Genomic DNA, 25,752 nt, shown 5'->3' on the forward strand with positions numbered 1-25,752 from the left:
CACGGTGACTCACGTGGGGACCGGCGTCGACACGCACACCGGGCAGCTCACCGCTTGATGACGCCAATATAATGGGCGGAGCCACGAGAGAAGTAGCGTGACATGTGTGACCTCCATCCAGACTCCTGGAACGTGAAGGCCTGTCCTCGGAGCGTGGCCTCACATTTACATCCATTAAAAGTTTCATCTCACTTTATGATAGTTTCCTTCAGGAATCGAACCAAGTTTACACACGTGCACTTTAGTTTGAATTAAAAGTCTAATGATGGCCCCTATTCCATAATGCCAAATAATCCTTTATCCTTGATCACCACCACCAAAATCCGATGGTTCGTTCCTTTTGTCATTTATTCCAAATTAGTAATCTTTTTTCAGTAATCCTCCAAACAGACAGAAAAAATGCTGGCAGTGAAATACTGTTTTGATAGGGTTAGGGTCCCACATTGTTTAGGTAGGTGTGTTGATATCTACGGAAAGAGTTTTCCCAAATGTATCCAGTGACTCTATTTATTTATTTTTATTTAACATTTAGATTTAACCTTTAGATTAGATTAACCCAGTAAGTTAATCGAGAACTAATTCTCATTTACAATAACGACCTGGACCTAAGTTGCATCATTTTGGTGGTGGGACGAAGCCGGAGAACCCAGAGAGAACCCTCGCAGACACGGGGAGAACATGCAAGCGCCACACAGAAAAGCCGCAAGCTGGATTTGAACCTGTGATCTTGTTGCTGTGACGGAACAGCGCTATCTCTCTTTTATCATCAAAACATAGAATTTTGTAGTGCAAGGTATTTATTTACATGTGATACTTTTAAAAACACAAATACTTGAACATTTTATATGCAGTACATTTAAGTCTCTCCATTACACAATTTCTACTTTATTTTTTATTTACAAAATAAACAAAATTAATCTCTCGTTGAGGCTCAAATCAAAATAGCTTTTGTTACATCCAAAAAATAATAATAATAATAAAACATTTTTGAACAAAACCTTTAACCAAAATCTCGGGTCATTTCACCTTCATTTCCATATTTAACAATATTGCAGGTATAGAACATATTTTAAACACAGTATTTCCTTCGGGATACTTAAATGAAATGTTTTTTGCACCAGTGATGATTTTATTTTGGTGAACTAAACGATAGTTGAAGAAATCTGTCCCTAAGACATTCATAGTGGGGCTGCCGTAGGTTGGCACATTGCACACAGATTGAAAGCTGTTGTGGCACATTATATTGGTAGAGGGGTTCTCTGCCCACATGCATTGCACAATCGTGGCTGGCACTAACTTCCCAGGAGGAGGAGTTAACTGCATGTGTCTTTGAGTTGGGGTGACGACTGGTCTCTCCTGCTCCGCTAACTGGAGGCACGAGTCCCTTCTTCCGCAGCCTCAACTTCATTTCACAGGTAAATTGGGATTTGCTACGTTTGACCGTTTCCCATATTAGGAATGAAAAGGTATCTTGGTTCAGATTTTGTAATGCTTCGGTTCTTGTTGGGTATATTCGACTGGAAAATGTGCTGTTTTCTTGCTTAAATAAACTTAAAGAGACAAGTAAATCATCTAAGTCTATTTACTTTTGGGGAGGGGGGGGGGTTATTTCCACATAGTTATTCCTGACGACAAAGTAATCAAGTATTTTTGTGTTGTGGTTTGATCATGTGAGCAGTGAATTTTTAGGGGAAAACGACTCTTTTGGTTTTTGTTATTTGAAGTATTAAAAAAAAAAAAGTAAAGAAAAGGGACGAAAGTAAAAAATACTTTGCCTAATTTGAAATTAAAAACACAGAGAAGACATGAGGCCTGCCGCTCATGTCTCAAAGTCTATAAAAGGCACGTCATGGGTGAGCCGTCCAGAGCTGCTATTCCTGGACATACAGCTGATAAACTGTGACAGATGCAAAGAGGGGCATGTTGACGCGCTCGCAGCAGCGTTACCTGCAAATGTACGCGTGTTGTCGAAGGTGCGATTGTGTCTAAGTTCCACAAAATGTGAATTACATAAATGTGTTTCTTGCTCAATCCAACAATTTAAAAAGTGTAGGGATTTGATTTGGAGCAAACAAAACACAGACATGACACAAGAATAGGGCCTCAGTAACAGCTCGAGACGCAACACAAGTTACGGCAAAGTAAACGAGGCGCTGTTTAAAGGATTGAAGTATTTTCAGTCAAGTCAGTAATGTTTTTATGTGTGGACCAGCTCTGCTTTGTCTGTTCTGTTGAATTTTATTTGTATTTTCAGAAGGTTTGGGCTGTGTTCCGCTGCTGCAGCCATGGCACCCAAAAAGAACAAGACAAGCAAAAAGAGCAAAGGAGACATAAACGAAATGACCATAATGGTCGAGGACAGCCCCATCAACAAGATCAACGGCTTAAACGCGCTCTTAGAAGGAGCAAATGGCTTCAGCTGCATTTCAACCGAAGTCAACGATTCGGCGTACGCCCCGAACCTCCTGGAGGGCTTGAGCAACATGAGGCAGGACAGCTTCCTCTGCGATTTGACAGTAGCCACCAAGTCAAAGTCGTTTGACGTCCACAAAGTTGTCATGGCCTCTTGCAGTGAGTATATTAGAAACATATTGAAGAAGGATTCGACCCTCCAGAAAATTGACCTGAACGAGCTCTCCCCGGTCGGCCTCGCCACAGCCATCACGTATGCTTACTCTGGAAAGCTGACCCTGTCGCTGTACGGCATTGGCAGCACCATCGCCGCAGCCATGCTACTGCAGATTGGCACCTTGGTGAAGATGTGCAGTGATTTCCTCCAGCAGGAGCTCAGCGTGGAGAATTGCATGTATGTGGCCAACATCGCTGATGCCTACAGCCTTAAGGAAACGAAGGAGGCGGCTCAGAGGTTCATGCGAGAGAATTTCATCGAGTTTTCTGAAATGGAGCAGTTCCTGAAACTCACCTACGAGCAGATCAGTGAGTTCCTCGCCGACGACTCCCTGCACCTTCCTTCAGAGATCACAGCCTTCCAGATTGCCATGAAATGGTTGGATTTTGACGAGAAGAGGTTGAAGCACGGTGCAGATCTTCTCACTCACATTCGCTTTGGCACCGTCTCTGCCCATGACCTGGTAAATCATGTCCAGAGTGTGCCTAGAATGATGCAAGACTCCGAGTGCCACCGTCTCCTTGTTGATGCCATGAATTACCATCTGCTGCCATACCAACAGAACATCCTCCAGTCACGCAGAACAAAGGTACGCGGCGGCCTCAAGGTCATACTCACAGTCGGTGGACGCCCTGCCTTGACAGAGAAATCTCTCAGCAAAGACGTTCTCTACAGGGACGTTGACAATGTGTGGAACAAGTTGACAGAGATGCCAGCAAAGAGTTTTAATCAGTGTGTGGCGGTCCTCGATGGCTTTCTCTATGTGGCAGGTGGTGAAGACCAGAACGATGCAAGGAACCAGGCGAAGCACGCTGTTAGCAATTTCTGCAGGTAAGAGCCGACTGTCACTTTAACATCGCTCAGATTACTTTGTGTGCAGAATTAGAGAATAAACGGTAATCCCTCCCCTCCCACGTTCTTTAGATACGACCCACGCTTCAATACTTGGATTCACTTGAGCAGCATGATCCAGCGGCGCACCCACTTCAGCATCAACGTCTTCAATGGGCTCTTGTTTGCAATCGGAGGGCGAAACGCTGATGGCGTTCAAGCCTCCTTGGAGTGCTACGTGCCCTCCTCCAACCAGTGGCAGATGAAAGCCCCCATGGAGGTGCCACGCTGCTGTCACGGCAGCTCCATCGTCGATGGCAAGATCCTCGTATCAGGAGGTTACATCAACAACGCCTACTCCAGGGCCGTATGCTCATATGACCCCTCCACCGACAGCTGGCAGGATAAGAGCAGTTTGAGCACGCCTCGAGGCTGGCACTGTGCCGCCACCGTGGGAGATCGAGCCTACGTCATCGGCGGTAGCCAGTTGGGAGGTCGCGGAGAGCGGGTGGATGTGCTCGCTGTTGAATCCTACAACCCTCACAATGGGCAGTGGAGCTACTGTGCACCTCTTCACACAGGAGTGAGCACGGCTGGCATTTCCATGTTGAACAACAAAGTCTATCTCCTAGGAGGCTGGAACGAGGGTGAGAAGAAGTACAAGAAGTGCATTCAGGTTTATAACCCTCATCTCAACGAATGGACTGAGGAGGACGAGTTGCCAGAAGCTACTGTTGGCATTTCCTGCTGCGTCATCACCATACCGACAAGGAAAACACGAGAGTCCAGAGCCAGCTCAGTGTCCTCTGCACCAGTCAGTATATAAGGGATCAGATCATAAGGATGATGTGGGTCACATGCTTAAAGGCCTCCAGCTATTCTGTTACACAAATGCTGGTTATGAAGTCTATTGGTAGTTTCTTTTTCAGGGCTAAGAAGATCAGTGAAAATAGGGATCAAGTATTCTTTCTTTAAATAAGCAAACAAACTCTAAAATGCAGTGATAAATAATTTGACGCAACACCTCAAGCTAAACTATAGAGTTAATATTTTAAGGGAGAATTCAGATGCCTTTAAATGTATCATTTTTGATCATTCAAACCAGGGAAGGGTTTTGTTACAGTCTTGTTTGTGGTCATGACAGCTACTGTGATTCTCAGATACTTGAACAGAATAACAAGAGGCAAAAAACCTGCCACCTGCCAGGAGTCGGTGCGTTCAGACACGCAAGGATGCAGTGTTGTATGTTTTGCCATCATAAACACTGTCAGGATTCTGCTGGGAGGATGTTGGACGGATGAAGGTTGAGTGATGTGACAGAAATCAAAAACATTTGTAAAAAAAAGGAAAAAAAAAAAGATACAAGTCAAAGCGTAATTAAACTTGGGGCTTTCCTGGAGGTCAGTACTCATGAATGCCCTAATTCCTCGTGTCTTTTGTTTGTTTTTAAAATTAAAGGTATGATGTGTAAGCTACTCTGCGCTATGGTCATTCATGTATAATAGCATTGTATTCTAGGACTTTTATAGCATTAAATGGTTAATAGACTGCACTTATAAGGCGCTTTTTATACCTTTGCGGTGCCTGAAGGGCTTTACATTAAGCCTCACATTTACACACACATTCACACCCCCACATTCACTATTTGTGGAAAGGTGGCGTGAATGACTCTGGAGAAAGGTCACCTCCTTCCCAGATCGCTAAATACAAATACTATAGGTTGGTGTTTGTGTTGCTGCTTAATGTCCAGCCCAAAGTGTTGGCACTGAAATTAGAAATGAGACAACACAATAAAATCACTTTAATCAGAATAGCACACGCTGCCTTTAATGGCATGCAACAGGAATGAAACATGAGCCACATGAACACCTGGAATGCTGATTATAATATGTACAATTCAATTTATTTGCATTGGGCTCGCCCAAGACCCGGAAAGTGGAGCGTTTCATATCTCCCACGTAAGAATAATCAAAGGTAAACTGTTAGCCAGACATAGTATAACACTGAAACGTAATTTAAGTAAAGGTAGAGAAATAGTTGCAGCGTTGCTTGGTAAGGCTATATACATAAAAATAATAATAATAATACAATACAAATCAAGGACATTACTACTGGAATATAATGGAAGTAAACATTATTCAAAACAGTGGACAGAAGGACTTCCAATGACTGAGTTGGTCGTGTTTCCATGTTTTGCTTGCTTTTTGATTGAACGTGATTGAACACCAGCGGTGTCTCTCGTGTTTAAACCCACAATTCATGTAACTATGGTTACATGCCATTTCTATCAGGGCAGCCAATGTCGCATAAGATAAGTCACTTTGGACTTGTTCTTTATAAAGTCTTGAGAAAGGTCCAGGTCCAGCCTTAAAGTACTACAGTACTACAGAATACCACACACAGTGCTACACAGTACTACGGTTATGCTATACTCTTCCCTGATATATTTGTAAACCCACTAAACTAGTTTATCCTGTTGAGAGAAACTGATGACATCACTGCATTATGATCTCTTGCTCTTATTAAAACTAAATACAGCTCTCAGTTGAGATTTGCATATATTAAAATGTGTCCATTGTTCCTCTTTTGTTAGTGGTATAAAAGCTCTGTATCACATATATTCTAAACCTTTGGCAACAAAGTTAGAGGCACAAACTTTATCATTACCAGTAGGCAGATATGATTGAAAAAAAAAAAAAAAAAGATTACCGGTAATCATTTAAATAAAGTATAAATCCAGATGATCGTCCTTCTTAACAATACAACCCCTCTAAAATATGAATCTAAATCAAAATCATTTTTAATAAACTAGCTGACACACCAATGTTAGTGACAATAGTGCCTCCTCACCATTATTACTGCCCTCATATGGATGTAAGTGCTGTGTCATTATGACGCTGATCTTTTTAAGTTTGTGCTGTTGTGCTGTCTTATCAAACCTTCATACTTCCTACCCGTATTTTTTTACGCAAACATGACTCATCAACTTCATCTATAGTGGCTTGAGACAATTATGTGCATTCTCTGGTTCTCGTTTTGTCACATTCCTTTCTGAAACTGCAAGAGTTCACTATGCTCACTGAAAATGACATTTAGAGGTGGGTATGAGAGAATCATTTGTGTCATATTTTTGTTTTAACTAATGTTGGTCAAATATTCTGCACACGCTAATGTGATGTGGAAAATTGAAGACAGTACACTTACACTGACTCTACAGTGAAATAGGGGACAACTAGCATCAATGAGATGAAAAATGCCATGTGAAAAATATTAATAAATTCATATATTCCAATTAATCATAAGGGAGAAGCCATTTTTAGGTTTTCCATACAAATTTGTGAAATAGTAAATTAAAGTGAACCTCTCAACTAAAAAGTTTAAAAGCAGAGACATGGTAAATATTTGAAAGCAAAACGTTTGCACAAATAAACTGAAGAGAGAGAACGTAACATTGAAAGATATAGATGTACATGTTCTCATTCGTAGCATTCTGCAATGCATTTTATTGCTCCACAGCTCAACGCTGACTAAAGAAATAAAGCATGTGCAAAAGTAAGAATTAATTTGTTGCTCAATTAGTCTGATTTCTTCGTGTTTAATAAAAGAGCCATGAAAAGCGTTCCGTCTGTCTCGTTGCTGCTTGCGCTGAACAAGGCGCGTGAAGGGCGGAGCCTAATAGAGCAGAGGTTGCTGAGTCATGCCGACGTCACTCCGCCCGCCTCTCGGGTCACGTGCACAGGGCAGAGCGGAAGTTGGTATAAAACTCAGAACAACTCCTCACAGGCGGATTTGTGTTCCGAGCTCAACCTCGCCGTGGCTCCATCACAGAGCTGTTCCGTCAACAAGCCTCACCCCCCCCCCCCGCCCCCCCCCGGACACTTGTCGCGTATTTCTCTTTCTCTTTCTGGCTTGCAGCCATCCCATGCTAAGCTAAGCACACATTAGCAAGTGATGAGCGAGGGGGGGCCTGCTTCCTCCGGCTGTTCACCGAAGCTAAGCCGCACCGAGAGGCGCTGAGTCCCCGGGGCGGCGCGTCACGTCACGTCACGGGTTCCCGCTAGCGATCTAAACAAAAGCAGCTTAGCAACCGTTAGTCGGGAAACTTCGGTTTACGCCCCTCCGGACGGTCCGCGCCATGGGGCTGCTGTCCGAGGGCTCTCCGATGACCTGGGAGGAAGCGAGGAAGTACGCCGACCATGTGAGGGAGCACGGCGTCATCCAGTTCCTCAACATCTACAACAGGCTGAAGGACCGCCAGAAGGACGTGCTGAAATGGGGCGATGAGGTAGGAAAGGGGGGGGGGGGGTCGGTCCCGAACTTTGTTTTTATTCTGTAAGATGTTTGTTTTTAAAGCATGTTTGCCTCTTAAAGCATCCACTGACCTTCTGCTGCACATATAAATAAATAGTAGTGCAACATTTCTCTAAACTTGATCAGTTAACAGTTGTTTAATTAAACCCTAAATCTGTATATATATATATATACTCCATTATATCAGTGCTATCTAATAATGCTGATATTACCAGCACAGAAAACACAGTTTGGGTTTCAAGTCTTTGCACACCACCATTCCACAAATCTTCCCGAGTGCCACAGCGTGAGCAAATAGTTCTCATTTCCAACATGGAATGCTGTTGTTATAGATTAATCCCCCCTTCAGACAGGATTAGTGCGCAGCAGAGTCACAGTCAAGGAAACATAGCTGATAAAAAAAAAAAAAATGGAGCTGATGTGGCGATGCTTCGGGCTGATCTTGAAAATGTTTTCTGCCTTGGATTGGAAGCGACTGTTCTGGAGGAAGAGAACTTTAAGGAGGCGCCGGCGCTAACGTCAGAGCTTGTTTCTGCTCCGTCTTTAGGTCGAGTATATGCTGGTGGAATTGGACGACGACAATGAAAAGGTTCGACTTGTCCTAAACGCTGATTATGTTTTGGAAACTCTCCAAGAACAGGGGGAAAAGACAAACCCCAAGTAAGTCTCCAGCGTCCTTCATCTTATTATGGAGTCTTGTATTAATATATTAGAAGATCTCAAATGAATCACAAAGGTGGGTGTACCGGCCGCGTGAACTCGGGTTCGGTGAGTGCGTTTCAGCCGAAGGTGCTCGCAGGCCTGTTTTTGGAAGAGCTGCACGCGCTGAAACGTTTGTGGTTGCCCCCGGCGTCACGTGAGAAATGTTTTGTTGCGCAGAATCTTAACCACACTGGTGATTTCCATGCTGTGCAGCGCCTGCCTTATTTGCCCGACACTGAATTTGCATGCTGCCGGATGAAAACTTGTCGGTTCAACGGACCACGTGATCGCGTCATGTCATTCACATGCTCACAGCTCTAACCAGTCTGATCTCTTTCCTCATCCTCCTCATATTATCTCATCTTGTTTCAGGTGAGTCTAATCGGTGATGCGTAAAAAAAAAAAAAATCTTCTCAATTTTAAACTGGAGTTTATTTTCTTATCGGTGCATCTTCCTGCATTGAAATCAGCATAGATGATTCTGCATGGATGCTAGTCAATAGCACCGCTTGGGATGAAGGTGTGGCCAACTATGCTGAAATATTTTACAAACAAAATGATAAAAATACCTCGTGTTTCCACTTGGTGATGGAGGAAAAAGTAACAGTCGAGCAAGTGTTGATATTTAGTTTCCACCCAACTCGGAGACGAAGAAATGAATAACAAACAGTTGAGTTTTTTTATTGTTGAGGATTTTACGCCGGGCGCTGAAACCCGGGTTCTCTTGGCTGAGGTGCACTGGAGTCGAGATGCGGTGTCGCATCTCAGTCGTCCTCAAACTCGACGACGACACCAGAGGTGAGCATTGCAGTCGCTGGCCGGGGCAGGTCGTGTCGCTGTGACATGCGATGCAGGGAGATTCCGTTACCTCGGGATCCTCTGTCGCTGCGCCTGATCTCTGAAGACGGGCGCAAACGGGGGAGCGCTGCAGGTGTGGCCGAGCTAATGCAGAAGGGCGGATTGCAAACGCGCCTTTAGCTTCGGTCGCTGATGTGTTGAGGTCTGTTTAGTACAGCGGGCGCTTTGGCCCCTGTTCCTGCTGCTCCTCTGCGTGCTGCATCGGTCGCCCGTCTGTGTGTTTATAGGTGTTTAAACTCGGTTCCTGACATGCTGTGTGCGTTATGGAATCCTCTCGGGTCAAGCGTCTTAAAACTGGAAGCATCAGAGCTCAGTGTGAAGTGCGTTTCTGCATAAAAATAAGCTCTTAATGGATTCTATTTTTATTTTTTGCTGTTGCAAAATGTCCCTGATAATGGAGGCGCTGTAATATTGTTTGCAAGTGTTATGTTTGCTATGTTTGTTATGCAGATCCAACTTCACTCGGGGGGTGGGGATAGTAGAACCATTGCAATCCTCATTGTTGCCCCTCTGCTGCACACACTAAATGGCTCTCTCTGCAGTGCAAATACGTTGCATTCGTTTGCCTTGCAAAAATTATGGCTGACAAAAGATAAGGGGGGGCGTGGTCAGTTTATTGAATGAGAAAGGTTATCTCGATACTGAAATACGGTGTTTTCTTTTCTTGGCCTTCCGCCGCGCTGATCTGTAAAGGCAAGCATTTTCACAACGTTTTTTTTTTTTTTGCTTGTTTGTTCGCAGCCACCCAACACTTTGGAGACCAGAGTATGCCGGTTATATGATTGAAGGAACTCCAGGCCAGCCGTACGGCGGGACAATGTCTGAGTTCAACACTGTGGAGGCTAACATGGGGAAGAGAAGACAAGAAGCGTCGTCTGTCCTGAACCAGGCTGAAACTCTTTGCACCATCACCTCATTTCCAAGGTACTTCTGGTTTATTGAGGTATTTTCATCAACTTCATATACTTCAATTGTTCTCCTGCTATGACGTTGTTTTTTATTTTCTTTCTTTCCTCATTGCAAAATGAGATCTTTTGTAATTCTTAAATAAAAAAATTCTGAAAAGTTGTTTTGTGATGTGATTAAATATTTAATTGAGGAAAGAATAATCAGGATTTCTCTTTTTTTTCTTCTTCTTCTCAGTGCTGGTTATTTGCAGCCCTGTTGTAGTTTTTATACTTTTTGTTTTTTTTTGTTCAGGTTAGGTTGCCCAGGTTTCAGTAAACCAGAGTACCGACCAAACCCTGTTGAAAAGGGGGTGACAAAGTCCTTGTTCTATCCAGACGAAGCCATCGCCCGCCACCCGAGATTCAGGTGCGTTGCATGAAAATAATACAAAGTGTTGCATTATTGGCTTTGATCACAATGAGATATTAAATACACAATAAAATAAATTAAGCGTTCAAAATAATGCATTTAAATTTGACTTTGTGACCATTTTAAAGAGTAGAGGGGGGCGTCGACTTGCGGCCTGTGTGATTTGTGACTTTTACGATCACACACGTCTGTTGTTTTGTCTGTTTGCGAGGTGTTTTTACGACATACCGGGAAGCGGGAGAGCGAATCGAGTGTGTGACAGTTTCTGCGGTCTCACCCACGATGTCTACCGAGAGAAAATCAGCTCTTTCTACGCTGATATTTTCCCTATCATGACGCAGCATAATATTATTTACGGTGATTTAACATGGGGCGACTTACGATCGACTCAGCATACGAAAAAACCCTCTGAACCAATCGTATGTCGACGACCCCCCGCAAACAGCTTTCAGAAGAGATTTTGAAAAGCATTTTCCTTTCGTTGCTTATCTTTTCTGTGATTATGCACTAATTTGTTTCTGGTGTACGTGCGCTGCTTGTGTGCTAATCTTCTCTTTCAGCACCCTAACCAGAAGCATACGCCACAGAAGAGGAGAGAAAGTAGCAATTAATGTACCAAGTAAGTCTTTCAAATAAAACTTGTAAATTTCAAAATTACTTTCCACAAATCATTTATTTGAGCATTTGACTAATGAAGTAATTATGTCGACGTTCCTCTTCGTGTCTCAGTCTTCAAAGACAAGATGACTCCGTCTCCATTTGTGGAGACGTTTCCCGAGGATGACGGTGAGGCGGCGAGGGCGGCTCTCCCCGATCACATCTACATGGACGCCATGGGCTTCGGAATGGGCATCTGCTGTCTTCAGGTACTGGACAAACTGCGCGAGCAGCAGAGCGCAGCCCTCTGTGTTTAACGGTGCCGCTCGTCGTCAATAAATGATTTATAAGTGCACATCGGACTCTTTATCGCGTCTTTGCAGGTGACATTCCAAGCTTGTAGCATCAACGAGGCACGCTACCTTTATGACCAGCTAGCGCCGGTCTGCCCAATGGTGGTAAGGAGATAAGCGTGCTTCCTGTCATTCATTCAAACCAAGACCTGTTTTCTGGAGCCTGGCTATTCTATCAATAATCTAATCATTGAATCGAATATTGTTCAACTTACTAGGCAGAGTTGGGCAGTAATGTAAAAAATAAACTGTAGAGTGAAACAAATGACAAATCAGGGTAAGAATAAATGAAATGAATTTGATATATATATATATATATACCGGTACTGCTTTAGTGATTGTAGATGCCTGTGTAAATGCTGTGGTGGGTGTTTGCAGATGGCACTGAGCGCAGCCTCCCCCTTCTACAGAGGCTTTGTGTCGGATACCGATTGTCGTTGGGGGATCATCTCTGCCTCGGTGGATGACAGGACTCCGGAGGAGCGGGGACTCGAGGTGAGCAGGCGGAGCCGGGAGGCCTCAGGTCGACACAAATATGTATTATTATTTTTAACTGCTGTCATTGTGCGTGTTTCCTGAGTCTGTCTGTCATCAGTGAAACAGAACTGGTTCCCAAACAAAGCCCTAATTTATTGAGACGTAAAACTCCCAACAGCTAATAGCTAGGACGCTATAACGTATTCTCTAACTTGTCTACACGTGTTTTGTAGATGTGAACAGGATGCAGATCAGGTTTTTGTTTTGCGCTGAACCCACGTAACCTGCACACAAAGAATAGAAACGGCACAACCGTTTAACATAGTTCATTTTATGTGACAGATTATTCTTTCACTGAGGGAGAATGGATCTAAAAGAAGGGTGTCTGGATTTGTATTAAATGTGGATCTGTTTGACGCCGTCAGCATCTTGCTCTCGCTCAACCTTGATCACATTTTCTTAGATTTTTATTCCTCGTCTTGCAGCTGCTGTTTGCTAACTTTGACGCCACTACAAAACGGAGAAAGATTAGTTTAATTTTACTAATTTCTCCCGGAGACTTTACACAAACAAAAAGAAGCATCTCTTTATATTAATATCTGTTCTCCCAGTTTTTAGACTGTCAATTTTTCCTTTGCAGCCATTGAAAAACAGCAAGTACAGGATCTACAAGTCGAGATACGACTCCATTGACAGCTACTTGTCTCACTGCGGTGAGAAGTACAACGACATTGATCTGACGAAAGACGAAAAGATCTACAAGCAGCTGCTTGATGCAGGTATTCATTTGAAAACCGAGAAGTGCGCGTGTGTATGAAATACAACTTTAGAAGACGTTTGACTCTCGATGCTCGTGGAGCTGAGAATAAGCAATAATTAATTTTCTTTTTTATCTGTAGGAATCGACAAACTCTTGGCCCAACACATAGCACACCTGTTCATCCGAGACCCGCTCTCCATCTTTAAGGAGAAAATAAACTTGGATGATGAAAATGAGTCTGACCACTTTGAGGTTGGCTTTTCTTCAGCCTTTGAGTAATGATTTTTAGATCAAAGCCAGCCGTGCGTAAAAACACAACCACGGGCTTTGTGTTTATTGAAACTCGCGTTCTTGCAGAATCTGCAGTCGACCAACTGGCAGACCATGAGGTTCAAACCCCCGCCGCCGAACTCTGACATCGGCTGGAGAGTTGAGTTCCGTCCTATGGAGGTAGTGGCTGCACCATCCCTTAACTTGGAGTTCAGTTTGTTCTCATTGAGTCCGTGGCACATGAGATACAGAAATGCCTTGGGGGCAGTGAGTGGAGTTTTATTCTTGAGTATTTTTGTATTTCTTTCTTCCCTCAGGTGCAGCTCACGGACTTTGAAAACGCCGCGTACGTGGTCTTCATTGTCCTGCTTACCAGGGTGATCTTATCCTATAAACTGGACTTCCTGATCCCTTTGTCAAAGGTCAAAATCAGTCTCTTAGCCGACTTTCAAGGGTTTATGGAAGCTAGACGTCTGACGCAGTTGTCTTTTGTTTTAGGTCGATGAGAACATGAAGGTAGCACAGAAGAGAAACGCTGTTCAGGAGGGCATGTTTTACTTCAGAAAGGACATCTTTACAGGTGGGGGAGAGAAGGGAGTTCATGTCGAGACGGAATCACTCTGAAATTATTAGCTGATGCGTCTGTGCTGTCGACCAATAGGATGCAACCCGGTCCTTGATGGCGCTGCTTCTGCTTCGAATGGCATGGAGACTGATGGCGATAACGAGGAGTACACGCTGATGAGCATCGACACCATCATCAATGGAAAGGTGATTATTGGATCGGTAGCCTGTGATATTTTTCCCACGCTAAAGTTAAGATTATTAGTTTTGAGGTTAGCGGCCTCTGAGATAATAATACGGCAGCAGACTCTTCTTACTTTAATCCATGTTGAAGTCGCCGCTGCTTTCTTTGTCACCAGGAGGGAGTGTTCCAGGGGCTCATGCCGATAATTAACTGCTATCTGGAAAACATGGAAGTTGACGTGGACACCAGGTGTGCCATTTTGAATTATCTGAAGCTCATCAAGAAGCGTGCCTCAGGTAAGCGTGCGTCACAATTTATGTTCTCATAAGCAAAAAGCAGATTTGCACTTTAATTACTTCTGGTTATTTGCACCGGATTTTCCAGAGTATAAGTCGCAGGACCAGCCAAACTATGAAAAAAGGCATCAGTACATGTCTCTCACCCATCTGTACACTATGTGCAGTACTTAATATGTACAGTATGTTCATATCACCTGAATCAACCTGTGTAGTATTTATATTCCGAGTGCCATTGACGTCTAAAGAAGTTTTTTGAAGCCCAAACATTCATTGCCAACCCTGACATTGAAATCTGTCTCTCTTTAACGGCCAATAACTCCAGAACTTTCTTTATAATGAAAGACGAGACTTTAATCTTTCATTTGGTAGGTTCGTAGTCGTAGTAAAGAATATCCGTGGGCCTTGGAAAATCAGGAAAAATATGCAAAAACTGGGGCACTCGGCACATAGCTGAGCTGAAAATGGCTGGCACTCAATGAGTTAATCTATGTATATTCTAATTGAATCTGTATATTTATCTACACATTCTGTGTATTTTGTCTATGTCCATCTATACGTCATGTCTAGCTTTATAGAATGTTCCTAGCACTAAATCTGTGTACATATCAAGCCTAAATCTTTTGCACATTTCTGTAGTAATTGCACGTTGTGGTCAGACGCTAAACTGCATTTCGTTACCTTGTACTTGTACTTGTACACGTGTAATGACGATAAACTTGAACCTGACCTGAGCAAGCAGACGTCTGAGTTTGAACTGTTAATTCTGTCGGTCTGAAACAGGCGAACTCATGACCATGGCCAAGTGGATGAGGGAATTTGTTGCAAGTCACCCGCAGTACAAGCAGGACAGCGTCGTCACTGACAAGATCACTTACGACCTGTTCAAGAAGTGTGACCGGATCGCCAAAGGTCAAGAGGACTGTCCCGAGCTCATTGTCAACCAGCTCAACAGATCCAAATGAGAATGCACAAACTCGCATGTTAAAAGACTCGCGATGTGACGCAGAGTGACCGTGGTCCAATTTTTAAGAAAATGCTAAAACGCATGTGTGTGTGTTGCAACAAACACACTTGCATCAAATGTATGTAAATATACTGTATCAGATTTTTATTACAAAATTATTTTAATAGGGTTAGGACATAAAGAAGGTAATGTAATGGAAATCAAATGTGTATTTATTTTTGTCTTGAAATTAAGCATGTCCGTGTGAGAATGTAAATGTAGCCGACTTGCTTTTAATCTTGTGTTGTGTAAATACTGTGCTGCTCTCTTTAAATGATTAATATGGGGGTTTCTGGTTGGTTTGTTTTTTTTGGGGGGGGGGGGGGGTAGATCTAAGTTTTCTCATGCTTTTGGGAGCCCATGTGCTTTGTTCTACTGGCTATATAACGGAAGCTGAATATTAGCGTAGCACTGAGTGGGGAGATGGAGAACAGTGTTTTTATACGGTGTGATGCTTCTTTGCAATGTCGGCTTTCTTTCAACTGATTTTTACGTTTATGAATTTAAGGTATTTAATCAAAGTGACATGGGAATGGATTTAATTTTCGGATATTATTTGACTAAAAGCATCAAAACAAGTCCTGAAGTTATTCCGAATTGATTTCACTCGCCGCATCATCTCTACAATCCTGACTGTTCGGTTAATTATCAGGAAATATGAATGTTATAAATCGGTCAGATCTGGTACGTACTGTGATAAAGTACATATGATAGGCTGAGATGTTGAAATATAAAAGTGCCTTTTAGAAATGTAATAAAGAACATCTTGCAGGCTAGCGGCTCTGGGCCTGTACTTGAGTACGAGGGTGCTTCAGACTAAATCATATTCAAGACCAACCGAACGCACTGATGTCAATAGTTGTCTCAGACACATTCACAATTATATGGCTGATGTACAAACATGAAGCTGAATAAAATAAACGTTTAGCTGAGGTGAATGGAATTTTTTTTTTTTTATTATCGGCAACGGCCGAGTTATTTAGTTTAATACCAAAATGTCATCCAATGTTGCCAGAAGAGCAAGGAGTGTATGTCGATGCCTGCACCTGCTTTCATGCAGCTTGTTTAAATATGCGAGTCTCACCTGCAGGTCCAACATGGCCAAAGCAATGATTTAAAGAACACGTTCTGGTACTCCTGAAATCATGACAATTAAAAAAAGTGTTGTAGAAAATGTAAAAAAAAAAAAAAAACAAGTTTTGTTAAATGTCCAACAGGCAGTGCCCGTTTAATTTTCATCCACTAGATGGTGGTATTCCATAATTAATCTGCAATGACAGGAACACTGCCTCATTGTGATTACTAGACTACCCCATTATGTAGTACTACTGTATACTACATAATGCATATACTGTACTACAAAATAAATGACAAATAATGATGGGGCTCATGGCAGGAAGATTCCAGGAACAGCCATACTTTATATCCACTTTATCCTTGCAGGGTTGTGGGGTCCCTGGAAACAGTTAATCGCGGGGGGGGGGGGGGGGGGGGGGGCACACATGGAGTCGCAACTACACGTGAATTAATGAGACGTTTAGGGTCACAAATTCACCTGTGCTGCATGTTTTTTGTGTTTTCTTGTGTAAGAAACAAATGAGCAATAAAAATAAAATATGCCATCTAGAATATAAACCCATTTGTGCATGTTTTTGGACCAGTTTTTGGGGAAAGCTCAGAAAAGAGGAGCTTTGGAATGCCCATGCCAAGAATTGGTGAAATTTGACCATTTATCAAATGGACTGATTACTTGTATTTATTTATTTTATAGTAAATTGAACCTATTGTTTATTGATGTGGCATTGCGTTCAATTGACAATTGTATACCAGTCTGATCGTGTACTGCAGTATCTTTGATTATAACTCGAGTCTTTCAAACTTAAAGAGCAAGTATAGAAATTGGTCTCTGGTCTCGTCTGTTTAATTTTATTACTGGTGTGCAGCCCAGAGATTGTTCCCTATAGTTTTCCATAACTTATGCATTGGTTCACAAATGGTTAAATGTTTTATGTGCCACAATATTGGAGGCACAATTTCTAGCCTGAAAAATAAATATGCACCCACACAAACATCTGCCCAACCTCTGGAGGTTGAGACAAACGTTGCTTACTTTGACGAGTCTGTGAGAGTTTGCTCTATTTTTGGACATTTCTGAACCCGAACCCAAATCTCAGGTTCAGCCGGTTCACGATGGAATGTCCTCGGAGGTCTCACCGGCCGCGTTGCTGCTTGTCAGATTTCAGTGGAGTTGTAACACGCAGCGCTCCTCACGCACGCGGATCGGCCGCCGCGCACCGAGCATGTGTGCGCGTCCCTCCCACTTTTCTTTTTTTTTTACCCCATTGAGCGACACAAGCCTGCACGTTGAGCTCAGACCGCCTCGGCCCACACGCACCACTTCTCTCCCCGTGCGCGGCAGCTGGGTGGCTTCAAGGTAAGACGCACTACAAATGTTGCTTGCGCGCATGGCGTCTGCCCGGATGGTGGACGGGATGCTATATATTATTATTATTATTATAAATTACAATATTCCTTCACGGGATTCTCCGTTTCTCGGTTATTTGATGATGTAAGTTAAGATCAGGCATCCACGCGGCGCATCCTGTGCGCGGATCGGGGTCGGCTGCTGTTTGAACACCGCTGGATACAGCGTGGGAAGCGCAGTTCGTCGTGCACGTGTAATCCCGGTGCAGACCTGCTCTCGGGTTTACACTAATCTGGTGCAAATGAGCGGCAGATTAAGAAGAGAGCAATATTCAATTCAATTCACCATTATGAATGATCACCAGCACACAAACAATAAATATAAGGTTACTTCAAGAAGACTTTTTAAAGTAGCCCATTTATTTCTATTTGCATGATTTATGTGGTAATTATGATGCAAGATGACTCGTGGTGAAGAAGAAGAGGAAGAAGACTGAGGCAGAGCAGCGGACAAAGTGGTGGAGACGAAAGAACGAAGAGTGTTGCGTGGCTTTCAGGGGGAAAAGGTGAGACAGGCTTTTTGTGTGGGCAAGAGAGGCTTCCTGGAGACTGGAATGCAACAAGCTAAGGTGATCAGGGAGACAGGTAGGAGAGGACTGGGTGTGTCTCCTGGGAGGAAAGGAGACGAGGAGACCTGGTGGTTGGAACCAGGAAATGCAGAAGTGTATACAGGAAAAGAGGTTGGGTAAGAAGAAGTGGGACATTGAGAGGACAGAAGAGAGTAGACAGGAGTACAGGGAGATGAGACGCAAGGCAAAGGTCAAACAGAGGGCAAATGATGCCAGGTTAGATAGTAAAGATGGCGAGAAAGGTCTGTACAAGCAGGCCAGACAGAGAGAGAGATGGGAAGGATGTTCAGCATGTTAGAGTGATGAAGGATATTTTCCTTCCTTTCCATGTTTGGAAATGGATATCTGTGTTGGAAGCCCATCTGTGGACAGGTGCTGCAAATTAGCTTCAGCTATAAGCGCTATAATGCAGGCATCAGATACTTGTGCTACATGTGTCTATGTTTTGTCTTTGTCCACATTCAAATAAACCAGAAATAAAATAAATAATGGCAAGGTGTTAACAGAGGCCAGTAGTGTGCGAGAAAGATGGAAGAAATATTAATGAAGGAGGAAAAATAGAGAGAACAAAGGATAGTAGAAGCACCTGTTGTGGACCAGGAAGTGTCAAAGATCAGCATGAGTGAAGTTAGAAAGGATGAAGAGGATGATCAGAGGAAGGTCGTTGGACCGGATGGAGGTGTGGAAGTGTCTAGGACAGGTGGCTGTAGAGTTTTTAACGGGGCTGTTTAATACAATCCTAGAGGGAAGACGATGCCAGAGGAATGGAGGAGAAGTTTACTGATGCCCATTTTCAAGAAGAAGGGGAGACAAACAGAGCTGTGGAAACTATCGGGGGATGGAGTTAATGGAAAAGGTAGTTGAGGCTAGACTACGGACAGAAGTCAGTATTTGTGAGCAGCAGTATTCGGCTTTATGCCGAGGAAGAGTACCAGAGACGCAATGTGTGGTGCTCATCAGCCGTAGAGGGTGCCATGCCCTGGATGCAATGATACAACCACTGATTGGGTGCTCACTGGTTCCTTCTTTCAGAGGCTGGATTGTTGACAGAAATAGTTCTTACATAAGCAGCCCCACAGCAAGACGGCCCTGGATCCCACCACCCCAAAACGCAGCAGGGGTGGATTAGTGACTCTGATTCGCCTCGTCTCGTTTGTTAACAGCGCCACCGTCTCTCAGTACAGACTCGCCGACATGCTCTCCTGATTACGCCCTTCCAGATTAATATGTTTTGCTGCTGCCGAGGAGCGGCGTCCACATCGCAGTCTAAAGTCCGAAACATTTCTTATGCTGTACCTGCACAGGGCAAACTCGGCAATATGATGCAATGCTGTGCTTCCAGTACAAGGTTCCTGCCACATAAAAGGGGATTGAGCTCATTTTCACTTTGCTCTTTATTCTCAGGTGACAAATGGAGACCATCAATCATAACCTGAACACTTACTTTGACTCATTTGGTCCCAGAGGTAAGAAAGGTTATATTTTCATCTTTAGATTTAGATTTTTATTGTGTGTTTTTTTTTTTTTACACTTCTTTTAAAGTTAGTCGCTTCCAAAATGTTGCATCGAAGAAGATTAACGTCACCTTAAAACATTGACCCAAGCTTCAAAATTAGATGCTGTACTTGAATGCATGGACTTGCACAAGAATTCTTTTTTGGGGATTGTTCCCCTTCTGCTAACCTCTCTAGGTGCTGAGCAGAGATTCCCCAGCGTGGGCTCGCTGGCGCTGATTTTCACTGGCAGCGAGCCCTCCTTATCAGCCTCCCCGTGGTCGACAGGAGTGATAAAAACTGTCCTCTGTATCCACATGTTTCAGACAAGCGGGTGCAGGGATGGCTGCTGCTCGACAACTACCCGCCGACCTTTGCACTCACCATCGTGTACCTTCTGCTTGTGTGGATGGGGCCCAAGTACATGAAGCACAGGCAGCCGTGCTCCTGCAGACGTGTCATGGGAGTCTACAATTTGGGCCTCACACTCTTGTCCTTCTACATGTTCTTCGAGGTAAACATTTGTGCACACAGTCCTCACTGTTTCGGCGCTAATTGCATCGCTAACGATTACAATGACACATTCATTGTGATTGTCTTGTCAGCTATTGGTCCATCAGCTCCACAGCTAAATGGCATAAGAGGGGCTATTGCTAGAGGCAGAACATGCAGCATACAGCGGCACTTATTCCAGTGTTTTTGGAGCTACATTTGAAGTCTGGGACCAAAAATATTTTTAGCTGTAAAAAAAAAAAAGTTTTGTCTTTAAATCATATTTGCCTTCTGTATAGTTTTCACGCTTTCTATTGCTTAATTATCTGTTTAATGGTTGCATTGTGTAACACACATAGTCACTGGTTACACCAGCTGCTTAATCTCATTACCGGTACTTTTTATTTATATTAAACAAAGATCCAAATTCCAACAGGAAACGTGACATCAAAAAAAAAAAACAGCGTCATGTGAGTGTGAGTGTGTGTGTGCGCAATAATTATAATTTACCTACATAGCAACATTCAAATAATACAAGATGTGTGTGAAAGTTTGACTGTCTGTTCATTTGAAGTTAATACTGTGTTGACTTTAATGGCTGAAGCTTTGCGGGTTTGTGCTAAGCTGTGCTACATGGCTCCAGCTAAATACTTGTAACCGTGGGGACGTGCATCAGTAATGGGTAAAAACAGGATTGTGTTTTTTCTTGAAAGTAAATTCCAGTCAGAAAAGTAAGCTTAGCTGAGCATAAATTGTGAAAGCAGGATGGGACTGCCAGCCCAGCTCCATCCAGACAAAACGCTCTAAATGCACTTCCACTAGAGAAATAATTGTTTCACATACTTTGTCTTCCTAAACTCGCTCTGCTACATTAATCTAGCTGTGACTTCATATTTTTCATCTAATCTTGTCCCAGAATATGGAGCATCCCAGTAAAGTCGTGTGCATTTTAACGCTAAGACAAGGGCCTGTGCCTCTGGCGTCCTTCTCTGGGAGCTGACATGAGAGACAACGCTACATCGTGTAGTAAAAGGAGAACGCCTGGACATCCGGCAGCCATGACAGACCTAATCTGCCCCTTGGTGTTTGTCAGGAAGCTGATTTTCATAAACAGCTGACTGTAAAAGTGTAATAACTAAGAGACGCCATTGTAAAACAAAGCGTGGCAGCGTTTGTTTAAATTGGACGAGTCAAGCCCAGCGACTGCATCTGTTATATTGTTTGTGTGCACATGTCAAGTATCTATACTTTCCTCCCCATCCATGATAGCTTCTCTGGTATTTTTGCAGTGGCTGCAAGATTCGCTCCAGGCAGTCCCAAAGGAACAGCACCTGATTTGAATCAAAGTAGGGCAGGGCACAGAAATCCATTTCAAAATGAGTATGAATAAAATTGGTTGTGATTAATGTATAGGATTTCCAATGCTCCCGTAGATGTGGAGTTAGAGGAGGGTAATGTCTTTAAAATTGTAGAATTGGTAAAAAAAAAGTTATTAGGGGCTTGAACAATAATTTAAAAATGTGGATGTTGGAGGGGGATTCTTGGCTCTGAGATGAAGGCTTCTTTTAATTTTCTGAATCAGCATTAAGCCACACATCCACGTATTTGTTTGTTTATGTGTTTAAAAAGGATACCCATTAGTTGCTACGCAAGTAACAACTAGTATTCCTGGGATCCATGACTAAACTAGTGCATACATCATTTTAATACATGCATAGAAAGGGAAAAAAACAAACAAATAAAAATAAAATAAAAACTATATCGTATATTTGTTAACATTTCTTTTTAAAGCAAACTGATTTCAGATATGTTTACTTGAAACTGAGCATTCGTTTAGAAACCAGGAGCACGGCTGTCTGATGTCGTCGGAGGTGAAGATACTGATACTCTTCAGTATTCCAAGTATTATTCTATTTTATTTGTCTGTCATGCCATCCATTATATCTCATAGCACAGTTTTGCTTTCTGTGATACCCAGATTGTTGTCTGGATTCAAGTTTTTGGCCACATGTCCATTCATCTTTCATCTCGACTGCTCTTTCTTCAGCTCATTACGACTGCACGGAACGGTGGCTACGACATGTACTGCCAGAACACTCACAGTTCACCCGAGGCGGACACCAAGGTGGGTTGGAATTACGCCGTGCAACCTTTTTATGGATATTGCAGTTGTAGTTTTATTTGATCACATCTTGATTACATTACAAAGTTCAAGATTCCCTGTGATTGTTATTTGCTACAATAAACCATACAGTAAATGTACAGTAAACCATACACTAGATGGTAAATTCTGGAAACATCTCACAGGTTGTGCCTTCTGTCATTTTTCATTATATAACAAACACCCATTGTATTTTTCAGATCATGAATGTCCTGTGGTGGTACTACTTCTCGAAGGTCATCGAGCTAATGGACACCGTTTTCTTCGTACTGCGAAAGAATAATCACCAGATTACATTCCTTCACGTCTTCCACCATGCCAGCATGCTGAATATCTGGTGGTTCGCCATGAACTGGATACCCTGTGGTCACTGTGAGTGTTTTTGACACAACTGTACCCTCCAGTGACCCAAATCTTTCCAGTTACAAGTTTGGCCTCGGGGCGAGCTAAATAATTCAGGCGCCCTGCTGTTGAACCCAGTAAGTCTGTTTTCCTCACAGTGCCTTAAAGGGCACCAAGTCACACGTGTTGACCTGGACGCTGGTGCACTATGGAGCTTACTCTTTGTTCTTTTCCATTAAAGTTGAATGAAAACATCACAACAATCGGCAGTAATGCACCTGTCTTGTTAATAATTACGTGGCATTTATTACGGACTCAAAATATAAGAGGCCGGATCCATAAATATGTTATATTTACGGATATATTTTTTCTGTGGTGACTCTCCTAAGACGAGCAGATTAAGACATTGTTTGCCGGGAGCTGCTTGCAGATGAATACGTTTGAGTCTCTCTTCTGTGTCTCCTCAGCGTACTTGGGTGCATCCCTAAACAGCTTCATCCATGTCCTCATGTATTCTTATTATGGCCTCTCAGTCGTCCCGGCCGTTCGGCCGTACCTTTGGTGGAAGAAGTACATCACGCAGTTACAGCTGGTGGGTCCATCCTACAGTTTATTTATTCACAGCGATGGAAGAGCTGCCCTCAAGGCCAACACCAACGCATTCACTTTGTCCCAGATGATATGTGTATAATGTCACCAACTGTGCAACAGTATATTTCAATGTTTACCCTCGCCGAAGGGGAGGCGAGGGTATTGCAATTGGGTCCGTTTGTTTGCATGTTTGTCTGTTTGCTTGTCTGTCCGAGCGCATAACTCAAAAACTAGGAACCCAATCGACTTGAAAATTTTACACAAGCAAGGTTCTGTCCGTGGCTCGGTCCTCCCCGAGAATGGCGTTGATCCAGATCTGGATCCAGATTCTAGAATTATTTTTACATCCGGAATTGTGCCTCTGCTGTAAACTGCCACTTTAAGAGGGAGGGACACGAATGGCATGATGGGAAAAAGAGTCCAGAAGGAGTCTTGTAGTACGTTCCGGAGCAGCAAGCTAGAGCAGGTTTGGCCCCTCTGATCCGGAAGCCCTGTTTACTGTCTCACAAGATCCAATAGTCGATTGGAGGCGAGGGTCTGCAATCTCTGATTGTCTTTCTAGTTTGTGATGTTATACACGTGAAAATGAACAAAGTGCAGCTTTATACTTCGTTGTATGTTTGAAAAACTGAAAGCAAATATTTGTCAGGCTGCTTTGAGAGGCAGTGTATGACAGAATTCCCAGTTTGAGTATGGCGCAAGGAAAATGCACAAAACATTGCATTTTTGTGACTTTCCTGTTTAGGTATTGAAGTTAAATGTTGTACTTTATCATCAAAATTACGATATATGATAAGTTTCATACGTTGTTATAAAATGAACTAGAAAGACAATCAGAGATTGCAGACCCTCGCCTCCTTTGGAGCTAGAGACTTCAAATTTGGTGTGCACACTCATAGTTCATTCTAGTTTCATATATGTTACAGGTGTAGTTGTATCTTTTCCCGGTCCGGAGCAGCAAGCTAGAGCAGGTTTGGCCCCTCTGATCCGGAAGCCCTGTTTACTGTCTCACAAGATCGAATATTCTATTGGAGGCGAGGGTCTGCAATCTCTGATTGTCTCTGGATCGATATGATGCTTGTCTGCCCTCCAGGGTCACCGTCTCACACTAACTGTTGGACTCCATGTTTCCTCCACAGACCCAGTTTTTTGTAACTGCATCCCAAACGATGCTCGCTATCATTTGGCCGTGTGGCTTCCCCATGGGATGGCTGTACTTCCAAATAAGTTACATGATTGTGCTCAGCATCCTTTTCACAAACTTCTACATTCAGGTCAGTCATTTTTAAACATTTAAACTGCTGATTATTCGGTTGAAATGATATTTTCGTATGGTGATATTTTCTCAACATTTAACTGATCCATCTCTGTATCCCAAATCTGTTACGTCTTTAAAAACACAGAGTGAAATGTTATGAGCGCCACATCTACAGTCCTGCAGCTCTAAATACCCCCCCCCCGAAAAAAACTACATTGTCCAACTATTTTAGAATATTATGAGGCGTTTATTATTTGTTTCGTATCTGTGACCTCTCGTTAACATCGGGAATATAAAACCTTCCGTCACATTCCCATTGTGTGCACTATAAAACATAGAAATGTTCTTTCATTAATTAGTTTTTTTTTAATATAGAATTTCCATGTGTCTCTCTGCCCCTCTTTATCTTAAGACTTACACGAAGAAAAGCAACTCTCTGAAGAACGGTTCCCCTGCATCAGCAAATGGACATGCCAACGTGATGCCACCAACGGAGCGTCCCGCACCCAAGAAGCTGAGGGTGGATTGACCTTTTAGACACTTGCCATCTAATTGTCCCTTTAGCTAATGCTGCTGGGTGGAACATGTTTCTTATTATCTCAAACAGCCCTGCACTGAGTTAAAAATAAATAAATAAATAAGCCATAGTCACAGGTATGCAGCGACTTCCTGTTTTCACAAAAACAATCCTGCACTGAAGCGTTCAGTTGATGTACTGTAGATAAAGGAATAGAGCAGCAACATTGCACAATATTGTCCCCTCTATGCAAAACCCTCCTTAAAAGCTGAGACGTCCTGTCCTGTCCTGCTGCCAGCAATCCAGCACATTTACGGTGCTTTACACACACAGAGGGTCCAAAGATGAAGCTCCACGGAGTGTGTTGGCACACTTTCTTCACACTCTGACACCTCAGCAACTTGCGGGCCTACTGAACTACTTTACTGCAGTCTTTAAAGTATAACTAGAGCATCTCGTGACTTGCATTACCTTAACTTTTGTCTGCGCTGTGACATAATGGTACATTCAGCCCTGTGAAGCATTCCAATAGCAAAACGGCTCCAGTAAAAGCATCAAGAACTTGAATTCATTGACACCGATTAACTTCTGATGTGCAGCTACTGTTTGCTAGTATTAAGGTATCAGATAAGTATTATCACAAGTACTAAACATGTCATATCCAGATAACTTTCATGAAATAGGGGAGGG

General features: G+C 43.0%; 3 protein-coding genes across 3 annotated transcripts; all 3 read left to right on the forward strand.

Annotated features, from left to right (window-relative positions):
- Positions 1-1,338: 1,338 nt before the first annotated feature.
- Positions 1,339-4,935, forward strand: klhl31 (kelch-like family member 31). Its single transcript, XM_068757105.1, has 3 exons — positions 1,339-1,415; positions 2,255-3,460; positions 3,554-4,935. The coding sequence occupies exons 2-3, from the start codon at positions 2,286-2,288 to the stop codon at positions 4,284-4,286; spliced, it is 1,908 nt and encodes a 635-aa protein (XP_068613206.1). The 5' UTR covers positions 1,339-1,415; positions 2,255-2,285; the 3' UTR covers positions 4,287-4,935.
- A 2,578-nt stretch (positions 4,936-7,513) lies between these two features.
- Positions 7,514-15,452, forward strand: gclc (glutamate-cysteine ligase, catalytic subunit). The gene is made up of 16 exons (XM_068757110.1): positions 7,514-7,745; positions 8,319-8,431; positions 10,073-10,255; positions 10,532-10,645; positions 11,209-11,267; positions 11,378-11,514; positions 11,629-11,703; positions 11,977-12,093; positions 12,716-12,854; positions 12,975-13,087; positions 13,193-13,285; positions 13,423-13,527; positions 13,604-13,685; positions 13,767-13,876; positions 14,029-14,149; positions 14,933-15,452. The coding sequence occupies exons 1-16, from the start codon at positions 7,596-7,598 to the stop codon at positions 15,112-15,114; spliced, it is 1,893 nt and encodes a 630-aa protein (XP_068613211.1). The 5' UTR covers positions 7,514-7,595; the 3' UTR covers positions 15,115-15,452.
- Positions 15,453-19,607: 4,155 nt separating this feature from the next.
- elovl5 (ELOVL fatty acid elongase 5) lies at positions 19,608-25,148 on the forward strand. Its single transcript, XM_068757114.1, has 7 exons — positions 19,608-19,674; positions 20,028-20,215; positions 22,241-22,318; positions 22,555-22,726; positions 23,164-23,288; positions 24,427-24,561; positions 24,958-25,148. Exons 1-7 carry the CDS (start codon positions 19,620-19,622, stop codon positions 25,072-25,074), a joined length of 870 nt encoding a protein of 289 aa, XP_068613215.1. The 5' UTR covers positions 19,608-19,619; the 3' UTR covers positions 25,075-25,148.
- The last annotated feature ends 604 nt before the right edge of the window (positions 25,149-25,752 follow it).

Source organism: Brachionichthys hirsutus, unplaced genomic scaffold (assembly GCF_040956055.1).
Source record: "Brachionichthys hirsutus isolate HB-005 unplaced genomic scaffold, CSIRO-AGI_Bhir_v1 contig_796, whole genome shotgun sequence".
Lineage (NCBI taxonomy): Eukaryota > Metazoa > Chordata > Actinopteri > Lophiiformes > Brachionichthyidae > Brachionichthys > Brachionichthys hirsutus.